General features: G+C 40.6%; 2 protein-coding genes across 2 annotated transcripts; both read left to right on the top strand.

Moving 5' to 3' along the window:
• The first annotated feature begins 238 nt into the window (after window positions 1-238).
• Window positions 239-3,633, top strand: LOC118324885 (epithelial membrane protein 3-like). Its single transcript, XM_035657383.1, has 5 exons — window positions 239-575; window positions 1,694-1,781; window positions 1,887-1,989; window positions 2,102-2,242; window positions 2,943-3,633. Exons 2-5 carry the CDS (start codon window positions 1,704-1,706, stop codon window positions 3,116-3,118), a joined length of 498 nt encoding a protein of 165 aa, XP_035513276.1. The 5' UTR covers window positions 239-575; window positions 1,694-1,703; the 3' UTR covers window positions 3,119-3,633.
• A 361-nt stretch (window positions 3,634-3,994) lies between these two features.
• Window positions 3,995-11,271, top strand: zmynd12 (zinc finger, MYND-type containing 12). Its single transcript, XM_035656473.1, has 8 exons — window positions 3,995-4,323; window positions 5,961-6,090; window positions 6,612-6,783; window positions 6,913-7,082; window positions 7,312-7,434; window positions 7,521-7,614; window positions 8,223-8,368; window positions 11,043-11,271. Exons 1-8 carry the CDS (start codon window positions 4,184-4,186, stop codon window positions 11,163-11,165), a joined length of 1,098 nt encoding a protein of 365 aa, XP_035512366.1. The 5' UTR covers window positions 3,995-4,183; the 3' UTR covers window positions 11,166-11,271.
• The last annotated feature ends 1,479 nt before the right edge of the window (window positions 11,272-12,750 follow it).

The following is a 12,750-nucleotide window of genomic DNA, read 5'->3' as shown; positions in this document are numbered from 1 at the left end:
AAACTTAATAATTTGTTGTTTTTGCAGTTACCTCCACTGACCCTACCACATGATCTGGAGCTATTTGCACAGTGTGTCCTGCCCAGATGTTTTCTGTGTGACCAGTGCACTCTGAATGCTCATTATGTTCTGGTGTAGAAATGTGAGCTATGTTGCAGCTGTGTGTTTATTTTTTTTTCATTTCTACCCCAATAAGACTGGGATCATGAATGGGTGAGGTATGGAAGAATACTCATTATGCCGGGGAGGAATCCAAGTTGACTGTTTACAGAAGAGCTCTTTTCATGTGGTTTTATGTGCCTCCAACTGCCCATGGGTGGGTCACATTTGAGTCTTTTTTGGATGGTGATGCTGTACTGAGGGACTAGGAGGCAGAGCAAAAGGGAGCTCTGTTCTGCACAGAGGAAATGGGCGTTCTCCTTGCAAAGTCTGGATGAAGTGACTGAAAAAATAAAGGGGGTGTGGCAATGCTGGAAAGGAGAGGACCACCAAGTGGGGCACAATGTTGTTAGAGTGGTGAAGCTGCTCCTAAGCTGTTCGTGAGATCTGATTCAGAGCAACAGGCATTACCCGGGGTAGGTAGATATTTCCTTGACTTTTTAAATGAATACCTTGTTAAATCATGGTGCTACTTTTAAAGCAAAGTTTAAATCAGATTTTAAAGCAAAGGCGTCATTGTAGCGATTCTGGCATCACATCTCCTAATAGGTTATAAAAGTAATGGGTTGTAAAAATCAAGCCATCAAAAAGATGCATGTTTTTATTATTAGACATTTTTTTCATTTTTAAGATAACTTATTTTAACAACCCTGCAACACGTATGTAACATATTTTATTTTTGTTATCAGCATATTTTAAAATGATAATCATAACCATTAGTTTTTTTAAACCATTTTCACATATTTTTTTTGCTTTCATTCACTTTCATATGATGGATGAGATTTAGTGTAATGACATAATTTGACAGTAATTGTGACTCCACCGCCCACCCAAATGGACCTCTCTTACAGATAAAGATCTACACAGACAATTTCATCCTGTTTCTTATTTCCCCCTTCGTTTGTTTTTTTGTTTTTTTTTGGTCTTACTGCATGTGTCCTTACTGCAAACTGAAAGTACTACTACTTCTTCCCTTGCCTCTTTTGTGTTTGCTCGTGCTCTACTGCTGTAGCTACGATGTAAAAGAGCTTTGTAAAATCACAGGCTTTCCCTCAGACTTTAATTTCCTCTGAATTCACAGGCCGAACAGCTTTAATGAAATCCAAATGTATGCTGAATTACAGACTGTTTACCCTGCGCAATGGAAAAAAAAACACCATTCAGAAGGCTAGAGAGGTTAATTGGGTAAATATTTTGGAATCATTTAGACTTCAGTAGGCCCGCCCAGGTTCTCTGCAGGTTTGTTGTACAACGGCAACACTGAAGGCCAGTCAAAGAGAAGTTTTTTTAGAAATAACTCATTGCACTCTGTTCTGAAGCATTGCAACACAGAGTATACTCTGTTCAGCTACTCACATTTTCCATCCAATGTTTTAAGGCAGGCTAAAGCAGGAACATTCCCTAGCACTGATTTTCACTTTGTAAGCAACAAACGTGTTAAACTGCTCACCTACCATTTATTTGCTAACTGTAATGTTGGATGCAGTTAACCCGGGAAGCCTAAATTTATACTGTTGTGTTTGTTTGTCGGCAGGGAACTCAAAATGGCCTACCTGCTCATGTTTGTGACCCTGCTGCATCTCATCAATCTGGCAATGCTGTTCATTGCAACCATGGAGAAGGTACGAGTCATATTTGGGACGTGATGTTTGTTCACTTCAACTGCATTATTTATCATAAGTGCAACATATCCAGCTGTGTGCATTGTGTCTAATCTCTCTTTAAAGTCCTGGTGGGAGTGGGATGGCATGGAGAACTCAGACCTATGGTACAACTGTAGGTTTGACAACGTCACAGAAGCCTGGTTCTGTGCATCCTCCAAAGAATCTGGTAAGAAACAATTTCATTTTGTACACCTCCATAAAAGGGGGCATTACACAAGTAGGTCAAACCTGAGGACTAAGACTGGTTTTTTAGATGTGGGAATAATTTCCTTCCTCAGAGTGGCTTCAGGCAGTGCAGGTCCTGATGGTTCTCTCGGTGGTCTTCTCCACGATCTCCTTCTTGGTGTTCCTGGGTCAACTGTTCACCATGTCTAAGGGTGGACTCTTCTACTTCACCGGGCTGTGTCAGGTCTTTGCAGGTAACAGTGGAGTGAAACAATGTGCCACCAACATGTCTCTGTGTCACAAGACCGTTTGGAAATGGGTGATGCTTGCTCTTAGGAACTGGGAGGGGAAGCACATGTCTGATGTCCTTGGCGGGCAAATAAGCTAAACATTAGGAGACTGGACCCTCTATTTTTTGGGTGCAGCAGAGCAAGAAAATTGTACCTCTCCAGTGCGAGTTTGTTGTTGGGAAAGAATCTGCTACCTGATACATTTTTGTACCCCTATCATTTGTACTTTTAGAAATATAATTTTGTACTGCAAGCCAGTAAAAGACACCATTAAACAATGGTATAATTATTGAGTACAATGTCTGTACCTTTAGTTTATCTTTAGTTATGGCTGAACTTGTAAAGATTCTTGTTATATGGTGGATCAGGTACATCTGAGGCCCATTATTATCACAAATATACTCTATATGGCAAACCTGCAATCATACTGACATACCTCAATTTTTTCCATGTTGAGTGAGTAACACAGCCACAGATTTTGCATATTATTAACTTGTTTTTATGTTGTTTAGCCCAAACACAACATGTAGAGGTGGGCTGGGGGTGGTTGTTGCTATCACTCTATTGTATGTAACATTAATTGAGAAGTATATGAAATAAAAAAAGGTTATAAACTTTTCCACATACCCTGGTCCTAAAAAAAATATTTTCCATTTTTTTTTAGGGCTGACCGCTTTTTCTGCAGTTCTCATCTACACATTGCACAATAAGGAAATCCTTCAGGACTCCAGAGAACTGACTGCGGGACACTTCGGCTACTGCTTCATCCTGGCCTGGGTGTGTGTACCCTTGTTGCTGTTTAGTGGGGTCATATACATCCACTTGCGCAAGAAAGAGTGACCAAGAAAAGGAAAACAATGTCAATAACACTATTGGAAAAAGATAATTAAATTTGCTTAACTTCTTGTTAATCAGAAAAACAAATTTTGCAGGAGTCACAGAGTCACAGTTGCCTATGTTATGATTTTTGCTCAGGCTTCAGTTAATGTGTTTATGTGTTTGGAAATAACCAAGAAAAATAACGGGTTATCTCTTTAGCAAACATTGACTCAATAGCAATATTATTTACAATGCTCGGCTTCTGTTTTAAGACATGTGTACTATATGAGGTTTTTGTTGTTCACTGTTGACCAAGGAAGGTAAATTCCAAAGCAGCGTTATGTATTTTCTTTTAGTGCTGTAGGCCTTCTTGGGCATTTGAACTGCTTTAAATTTTCCCTATAGAGCAGACTGGAAATATATATATTTTTGTACATGAAGCTGATATGTGGAATATATTCAATAGCTGCTTTGCGAGTTACATTGTTGTTACTAAATGTAACCATAAATTATAATAAAGTGCACAATAAATACCATACAAGTCTGTAAAGACATGATTATTTGATTATATATTTAAGCCTTTAAAAAAAAAAACTTTATTAACAAACAGGCAAACAGACAGTAAATGAACAGACAATGTCAGGGGACACAAACATAATATGTTAAAGAAGTTGTACAAGATAAATAAATGTAAAGTTTGGATTGCTTTCTTATTTTGTAGGGAGTGATGTAACGTATTGTTTGATTTCACTTTCAACACTTAACGAATAGGACATTTATGGCTGTGTGTTTTTGCAAGAATTAGGATCAAATTGGTGATATAATACGGATTTCTTTTGCTAGAAGGGTAAGGAGAAAAAACAGCCAAACAATACATGTTCATATGAGAGGGTAAGATCAGAAACAACATACTCTTTCCACACAGTACTCAAGCTTCAGCTGTGGCTTTACAAGCAGGGAGGCAGACTGCTGTGGCCGTTGCCATAGCGACCGTACACTTGCAGTTGAACAACAACTGGTGTCCATAGGTTCACTTTATGTTGGAAACGCCAGCTATCTCATCTCAAACGGACTTTCTTTTTCATAATGGAGGCTGAACCTGAAGTTTCGGGGATATCATCCAAGATCATTTCTCTTGCCTTCCCCAAAGGAACAGAGAAGTTGTGTGAACTTTGTCAAAGAGAAGCCCACCTGCAGTGCACCCAGTGTCGGGTCACCTTTTACTGGTAAGCTCGGGTTATTCACGGCTGTCGGCCCCGGTTATTCGCTGTAAACACAATGTCAGGCATTTCCAGTCGTGTTCATTTTGTGTGCGACTTGGTGAAAAGCGTGTCTACAGTTTGGACGGTAGGTGGCAGTGTTGGCCGTATTTTGTTCACGGCAAAAACACGTCGGCACGAAGAGCGTTCATGTGACTGTGCCTTCGGGAAGAGGAGGAGGAGGAGGAGGAGGAGGAAGGAACAGCTGGAAATTAAATTACCACAACGGTTATTTTCGTTCATGTGACTGTTGCCTGGGTCTGGTCGATCATTTCAGCTTTTTTTTTATTATTAATTTGTATTTTTACGTAAGCTGCATCACCTTTTAGCGGCGGTGGACGTCCCTGCAGTGCAGACGTCTCATAAGATGGTGCTCGGTGAAAAGCCTCACTGGCACAGTGTGTGAGAGTGAAGGGGGAGAGCATGTGGTCGTAGCCCTCCCTGCAGGGATTTATGTAAAGGGATGAGCCACTAAAGCCAGGAGCTTACAGCCACTTATTGTGCTTGCTTCCCTCTCAGTCTGCAAAAGGAACTTCAAGTCAAGCACATTTCTTGAATCGGATGAATTGTTAGCTGAACCTCCAAACAATGGGAAGAGGGGGAGAAAATGAGTTTTCATTAGAGCTGAACCAAATACAGTGGATTATACGTGTTGCCAGTTAAGAGCTTTTGTCAGAGCAACCTTTTTTATGTCTTTGTAATGTAATAAAGGTTAGTTTGGTTTAAAATAAAACTTTAAAGCGATCACACTGTTAGGGTTGAGATGGTTTATTTGAGGCGTTAATGAGCCAGATCACATTTATCAGGCCGCTGGCTGACTATTATCCTGAATAATATTTCCAGTGACCCTTTATTATCAGGCAGATTGAGTAGTATAATGCAAAGAAAGCTCAGCAGAGACCAGGTTTCACACACACACACACACACAGAGACACAGACACAGACACAAGCTATGTGAGTGTTAGTGTTGATGTGACGTGGCCAGATCACTGCCTTCTGACTGCTTTTGTCTCAAGAAACACAAATGCGCTGCAGTGAGCACACCCATGCTCCTCTGTAGAAAAAAAAAAAAACGCAAGGAAAACCAAGACAGTTTCCACAGAAGTGTGCAGGAGAGGAGAGCCAGATGAACAAAATTACAGACCAGTTATGTAATGGCATACAATTTAGTATGCCCTCTGTGCACTTGGATGATATTTTCTAAATGGGATAGAGGCTGTGCTTTGGTAATGTTAGCACTTCAGTTCAAACCAGCTGACGTATACTGTAAAGAAACATTTTACAATTAAACACACATTGTTGTATCTGTCTGGGAGTCTGATCCACACTTTTACCCCATTTTTACCAAGGCTGTGGTTCTACACTTACAGTATAAGATGCAACTCAGCTGTTTAGCTCATAGCAGGGAAACGGGGGTTTGATTAACAGCTTGAGCCAACATCAGCCACACTGCACCCAGAGGGGAGATTCAGTATGCACAAAGATATGTGGCTCTTAGGTGGCTTAAGGGAGAGAGGGAAACTGAAGCAGGGAGTTTGTTTGGGAACATAAGAATCAGTTTAAGTTGCAGTCGTTTTAAAAAAAAATCTTTTTGTATTCCTCAGTGATGCAGAGCACCAGCAGACTGACTGGGTGGGGATCCACAAGAGAATCTGTCAGCTGCTTGTTCCCATTCGCACCCCAACACTCTTTAGTCTCCAGGCGGCTGGTCGCATTGAAATACAGCTTAAAAAGGTGAGGGTGCATGTGAAACACTGGGAACACGTATGGAAGAATATGAAACAAACAGCACAGTGTAGGACTCTCGGTTTGACTTTGAGTCTAGTGTACATTCTCACTGTCAAGGGAAATGTAAGTTAAGTTGCCAAATTCAAACCTACAGTACACAATAATACAAATAAAATCTCACGGAGACTGTGCTGTCTTTCAGGAAACAGAATTTAAACAACAAAAACACACAAGAACCCTGGATCTTTGTTGTTACTTTCTCACTTCTTTACTTTCTTTTACTTAACAAACTGAGTGAAAATGTGAAATACATTTTGGATCGATGGGGGTTGAGAGGAGATTCCATTACATGGATGTCACTACAGTAATACAGAAGCTAACGCTGAATATCCCTATGTGTATTGTCAGTAAATAAGAGTGGTCTACTCTTGTGAATTGTTATGTAATGTTGCTGGAAGAGTAGTCGGATGAATTAATGTAGGGGAAAACAACCTGATGTGTACCTTGCATTTGGTCCCCTTACTTAGGCAGAGCTGATTGAGATTTGCAGGTCGTTGGCTCAGCGCAGTCTGTCTGAGGGGAAACACCAGGAGGCTCTGCCTGCCGCCCAGTTCTGCCTACGCTGTTCCATAGACGTCCATGGTCCCAGTACTGTCCACCTGGTCCCTGCCTATCTGCTCCTGGCTGAGGCCAACATGGGTGAGGAAGGAGCTCAAAATAGTTTTCCAGCTCAAATTGTCTCCTTTCTCCTTCCAAAATGTTAAATGCACGACTGTGTCCGCGTGCACGTATGTATATTTTTGTGTGTATTTGTGCTTGCATTTCCAGGTTTGGGTAATCTAACCTTGGTCTCGGAGCTCCTGTCCCAGGCTGAGTGGGCGGTGTTGAAGAGCCCAGAATGTGGCCACACAGTCCACCATCAGCTACACAGGAGCCTGGGCCGCCTCCACACGGCGACTGGAAACCTGGAAGCAGCTCTGCTTCACTTTGCAAATGATGTCTGTGTCGTAATTAGTACGCTCACCAGAAATGATTAGTACATTTTCAACTGTTAAATAACTTTTATTGATATCATGAGGAGCAAAATGAAAGCCACAACTCTGTTTCTGCACTTTGATGTAGAAAATGTTGTTCCTTTCATGTCATATGCACCTACCAACACTGGAAATCCCCGTTCTATATGAGTATACCTTGAAAAAAAGCAAATTTCTCTGATGTTTTTTTCAGGTTTACTTTGCCAGTGAGGAGTATGGTCTGAATAGCACAGTCACCTGTGGTGGCTACTTTCTCATGGCTAATGTGTTTGCCAAACAGGGGAGGATGCCTATTGCTTGTTCCTTGTACTCTGAGGTAAAATAAAAACAGATCTGATGTGATTATGATCATTTTATTTTTTGTTCATGTGTTTCATGCTTTATCCTCTATTGCTGCTGTAGGTGGCACATACTTGGCACTGCCATCTGACCAAACTCCTCAAGACCCACATCCAATATATCCAGAATCCTGACATGATGTTGGAGCCCTTGTATGGTAAGCTTTGTCAAATAAAAGATGTAAGTAAGTAAAATATTATAGAACTGTGCAAAACTACCAAAAAAAATATATAAAACCATACATTTAGGTTACGTCCACCTTTCCAATTTGTCCATTCTAACAGTCCACGGTGCAGTATTAAAAAAATGACATCACCAATCCATCATTTGCTCCACCCGCGAAACAGCGGAGAGATCCATTGGCGTATCGGTGAAAAAATAAGGTCAACACTACTATATTTAGCTGAGCTGTCTTGCTGTGCAATCTGGAAGCTAAACCCCAGATTTACACTACCATGCTTAGGGCTGACTAGAGACCAGTGCTGACACATCTCTGGCTGTGCAGCATCCGCACCAATACCCTCTATCGAAGCTGCTGGCCTACATATGATGCTAAGCCTGTTAGCTGCAATGCAATTTGTCGGGATTTCTGGGATGTTTACCAGGGGCAAATAGTTATGCAAGGGAAGGATGTTTATACAAACAGTACAGACACAAACATTTAGTCCTAGTGTTTAGGTATTTTGTATACAGTGTATTATGCCCCTGGTAATATACTGTTAAATCTCAAGGACATTTGCATTTTGTCTCTATCTGTGACTTCAGACAAAGCCGAGCAGGTCGAAGTGGACGAGATGTTAAGAGCCATGTTGGACTTTGAGCAAAATGGCTCCAGAAAAGACTCCACTCAGATTGCGCTGGTGGCCCACTGTCTGGCCATGCTGTGGTTCCTAGGAAAAGACTCCCTAAAGGTGAGGTGACCGCGCATTAAAGGTTCAGTATGACACAGTGACACATTTTCCCTCTGCCCCCCTTTAGAGGCCTGCCTCAAAATGAGATTATCTCTAATTGGTAAAGCCGCAAGGAACAGGTTCGAATTAGCAGGTGTTGACCGTCTCGACACTCTGACTTCCACCTTGGTTTTCAATCTCTCTGTAATACCACCGGAGGCTATTTGTGTGTGTAAAGTCCACCTCTTTAGATGTGAGAGGAATGAGCAGATCTCTAGCGTGTCAGGCCAGTTGAGGGGATGAGGCAGCGATGGCATAGTAAGTGCGTCTGTTCGACTGACTGCACAGGAAGTTCTGTACCAGAGAGGTAGGTGATTCTCACAGACTTAAAACCTTGTCGGGGTCTAAGTTCAGTGGGTTGGATGAGATCTGCTGGCTAAGCACAAGCAGCCTCATTCTAGCAAACAGTAAACATGTAACTACACCCAACACCAGACAGTTACACAAATACACTACAATATGTTTATGTGTCTGGGTGCTTCTGGTGGTTTGGTGGGTTTTTAGAGCTGGATGAAATATTACTGGAGTTTTTTTTAACTTCACCAACAGTTACACCAGTTTCAAAACTAATGGGAGTCTTTTTTTAATGGTGCCTTTTCTCTATGGTCAAAATGTTGAGCCATTTGTGACGTTGAGAAACAACATCCTCAGCTCTAACCCACAGACATTTACTTAATGTACGTGTGTGTATCTAGACACTAAAGGATATTTCACTTTCAGTGGGGGAGAGTAGCGCGAGGGAGGGATTTATGAGTTCATAACATAAAAAAAAAAAGAATCCATATTGGAAAATGCTTTAAAGCATAAGTGAAAAACAAATTTCATTAACAACAACAATCAAATAAATCTGGCCACACAGGCCATTTGAAAGAATATAATTATTGGTTTAAAGATATTTTTTGGGGCCTTTATTTGCCTTTAATTGATAGTGACAGGAAAGGGGGGGAGGGAGAGGGGAAGACACGCAGCAAAGGGCCACAGGTGGGAGTCAAACACATGGCCGCTGCAGCGAGGACTCGGCCTTTGAAAATGGGGCGCCAGCTCTATCAGATAAGCTATTAGGGCGCCCCGGAAGAATAATATGTGCAGTCACTCTGTACAGCACTCGAGATTAAGGATGTCCCGCTGTCCATTGGGACGATAAAAATAGCACCTGGGACACAAAGATATAGTGAGCAACTTTCTTGCTACATTTAGCAAATCTCAGACCCTCTTAGCGAATTTATTTCTAAAAACTGACAAGCGACAAATTTAGCAACTTCTTCAAACCATCAGGGAAAAGGTGAGAAATATATAAATATAAATAAACAAATATATATAAAATAATATATGTTAATTCATCCCCATGCATGCTGCTCAGAGTCATTGCAGTCACAGCTCTTCTGCCAACTGTGCCGGGGTCTCTCCCTCTCCTCCTGTGCCAGGCACTGGCAGCCAGTAGTTTTGGCATGTGGGGCACGTTTGACCTTTTCTCTCAATCTCTCTCCTCTATTTTTACTTCAAATACAATGCCCCTGTAGTGAGTTTCTGATTATTTTTTTTAAATAATAATGTTCAGAGTCTGTGTATGTAAATTTCCATCGCTGGATACCAATCAGATAAATAGACAAGAAATAATAATAATTCAACCAATAACTGAAATAATAATGAACACTGACTGTGGCCAAACAAGTAGGAGGATTTTATTTCTTTATTTAGATATAAGGGCAGGGGACAACTAGCAGAGCTTCCATGGCAGACCAGAGTGAGTCAATGAAGTGATGTGAGTTACTGAAACAAGGTTATAAAACTATATTCATTATGTAGAATGAAAAAGAAAAAACTTCATTTTGGATCAATGGTTGTTGAAAGTATAATTCTGGGTGGTTGCGGGACACTGGAGAAAAAAACAGATTTTGAGCCCTCTCTAATTGTCTCTTTTTCCTTATAATTATTGAACTACAACATAAAAAATAATCACTACCCTTCCTCTTTTTATGTAATAGTGCAACCAAAATGGTAATTGTGTAGTTTGATTCCTGCCCATGTTCTTGTCCACATCATGGTTCCAGTGTGGGTCGCAGTGCTAGTGCTGTACTGAAAAGTACATTATTGTAAGAACATACAGATGTTATCATTACAGTGTCTTGTTATGTTGAGGGTATTGTGGTTACACTTTCACTTTTTATCTGTGATTCAAGGTGTGTAGAAACAGCCTGTAGCTTAGTGTATCAGCCTTGTCTTCACTTCTGAGACAGCTGTGGGCGGATATTACACTGAACACTTGAGTAATACACATACAATGCATCCCCAGCTGTTTATAAATCCTGAGAAACTTAAGGAATTCCATGGATGCCACTGCAAACTTTGATGAATGCCACAATGAAGTTGGCATATATTCATCTAAGCATGCAAGGTTTTGTCAACAGTATCAAACAACGCTTCAATATCCTAATTTTCTCTCAATTAGAAACTATACCTGGCAATGTTACAGCCTAGCAGATCAGATTGTCGGAAGGGTAAAGTGGGATAAGTTAAGCCGACCGGGTTGCAGTCCAATTTTCAGTGATATGATTATATAAGTCAGCTTTACCCTCCCCGGAGAGCCTAACAGCTGCAGCTGCTGTGTTTGTTTCCGTTTGTGTTTTTGTGCCAGGCATTGGGATTTTGCAGCATTGCCCTGCAGGCCAGCCAGCTGATACCAAACCATGACCTGACAGAGCCCATCCAGAGACTGCTGCAGCTGGTGCAGACAGAACCACATCCTGGTTCTGACTAGTCTCCGTACCTGCCCTGCCCATCCCTCTGCCTGGGGACCTGCTCCATCAGGACAACTGTTTTAACCCCACACTGATTCACCCCCATGCAAATAAAACCTTTATGAGTACAGAGCTTATGGTGTCATTTAAGTTGTTGTGAACTGGTATCATAAGCCAATAATGAAATGTTTGCAGCAACATTTGTGTTGTTACGTATCTCTAAGCACATGAAAACAAATGTTGATATAGAAATGCTTCATTAAAGCAGGAAAAGGGAGGAGGACACATATTTTCATTGGTTTTGAATAATGACTCATCTTTATTTTAATCTAAAAAAAAGAGGGATATATATTTACATCATTTTGCACATTTTTGAATTACATGAATTTGGGACCCAGTTTGTAACACTGTCGGAATGATACGTAACAGAATGATGGTGAGGGAATCTGCTAAAAACCTTTTTTATGCAATGTTTTTGCTTATCTCATGTCTCATTATTCAATTCAGCATATGCAGATAGAATTAATAATAGGATTTCCAATGTCTGTGTATCATCAACAGAGAGCTGCATTATTTCACTGAAGCATAAACATTGCATTTCCTCCTGCAAACCAAAGTATACTGTAAACCTTTAAGCAAACCTCTGGTTCGTTTTAAAACACACTGACGTAAAAGGAACCCGCTGATTGCTGTGGAATCCTACATATTATATACAATTCTGAAACATTTATTCATTATATCAAAACAAAGAATCACTTTTTAAAATCATCTCACTACTGGTGTTATTGGTACTAAATTATACAACAAAATGTTTGTTTTTTGGCATTCAGATTCATTTTTATGTGTTGAGAGGCAACAAAACATGGAAACACTCGGTTTTCCGCATATTCCCTTTTTAATTTTCGAGCCAAATATACATTAGCAGCAGTTTGGAATTAAATAGTAACCTTGTGCTCTGTTAGGTACACAGTGACTAGTCTGGAGGTCCCTACATGTTTATTCCAGGCTGGCCAAGCACCACACAGACCAATACACATTCAATCATTTCATGATTTACACACATTTCTTCTTCCTTCCTTGTGTCACTAGCATGCGGTACCCATTTCTTTCAGTAGCTTCTATGCCGTGTATCCACTTTATCACTGATCTATAAAGACTGAGCAGAAAGAAACCCACCTGAACTGGGACTTTGACTCAACTAGTATCCTCAAATCAATGCTCCCAAAGGAAACCAGACAATGAAAAGGCATTTTGAAAGTTGTTAGGGCACAGTTAAATGAATCGATGGCTAATCTGTCTGCAAATGGATAATGTACAAAATACAGATTTTAAATAACGGGCTGCGAGAGAGAAATGATCACTCTTTTCTATGGCTGGATTTTTAATGTCTTGAAAGGATATGTGAGCTTTGATTTACACTGATGTACACAATGTAGAATGACACAGGCTTCAATACAAAGACAAAGACTTCAAAAAAAAAAAAAAAATAGGGGGACGACAACAACTGGAGATAGTTATGTTGGGATGTGACCGGCCTTTGCATGTCAGGAGAGTGGACATCAGCGGATTTCACAGTTTGTTTGTCAGATACTTTCATTATATAGA

This window comes from Morone saxatilis, unplaced genomic scaffold, assembly GCF_004916995.1.
Source record: "Morone saxatilis isolate NCDOM2014 unplaced genomic scaffold, NCSU_SB_2.0 Contig15, whole genome shotgun sequence".
Classification (NCBI taxonomy): Eukaryota; Metazoa; Chordata; class Actinopteri; family Moronidae; genus Morone; species Morone saxatilis.
This window is presented reverse-complemented; position numbering and strand designations above follow the sequence as displayed.

Excerpts from the sequence above, each read along its gene's own strand:
- LOC118324885 (XM_035657383.1), top strand. The coding sequence starts at position 1,704 with ATGGCCTACCTGCTCATGTTTGTGACCCTGCTGCATCTCATCAATCTG. Across the intron at positions 1,990-2,101 it reads TGCATCCTCCAAAGAATCTG|AGTGGCTTCAGGCAGTGCAG; the intron begins GTAAGAAACAAT and ends TTCCTTCCTCAG. Across the intron at positions 2,243-2,942 it reads GCTGTGTCAGGTCTTTGCAG|GGCTGACCGCTTTTTCTGCA; the intron begins GTAACAGTGGAG and ends ATTTTTTTTTAG.
- zmynd12 (XM_035656473.1), top strand. The coding sequence starts at position 4,184 with ATGGAGGCTGAACCTGAAGTTTCGGGGATATCATCCAAGATCATTTCT. Across the intron at positions 6,784-6,912 it reads CCTGGCTGAGGCCAACATGG|GTTTGGGTAATCTAACCTTG; the intron begins GTGAGGAAGGAG and ends TTGCATTTCCAG. Across the intron at positions 7,435-7,520 it reads CTTGTTCCTTGTACTCTGAG|GTGGCACATACTTGGCACTG; the intron begins GTAAAATAAAAA and ends TTGCTGCTGTAG.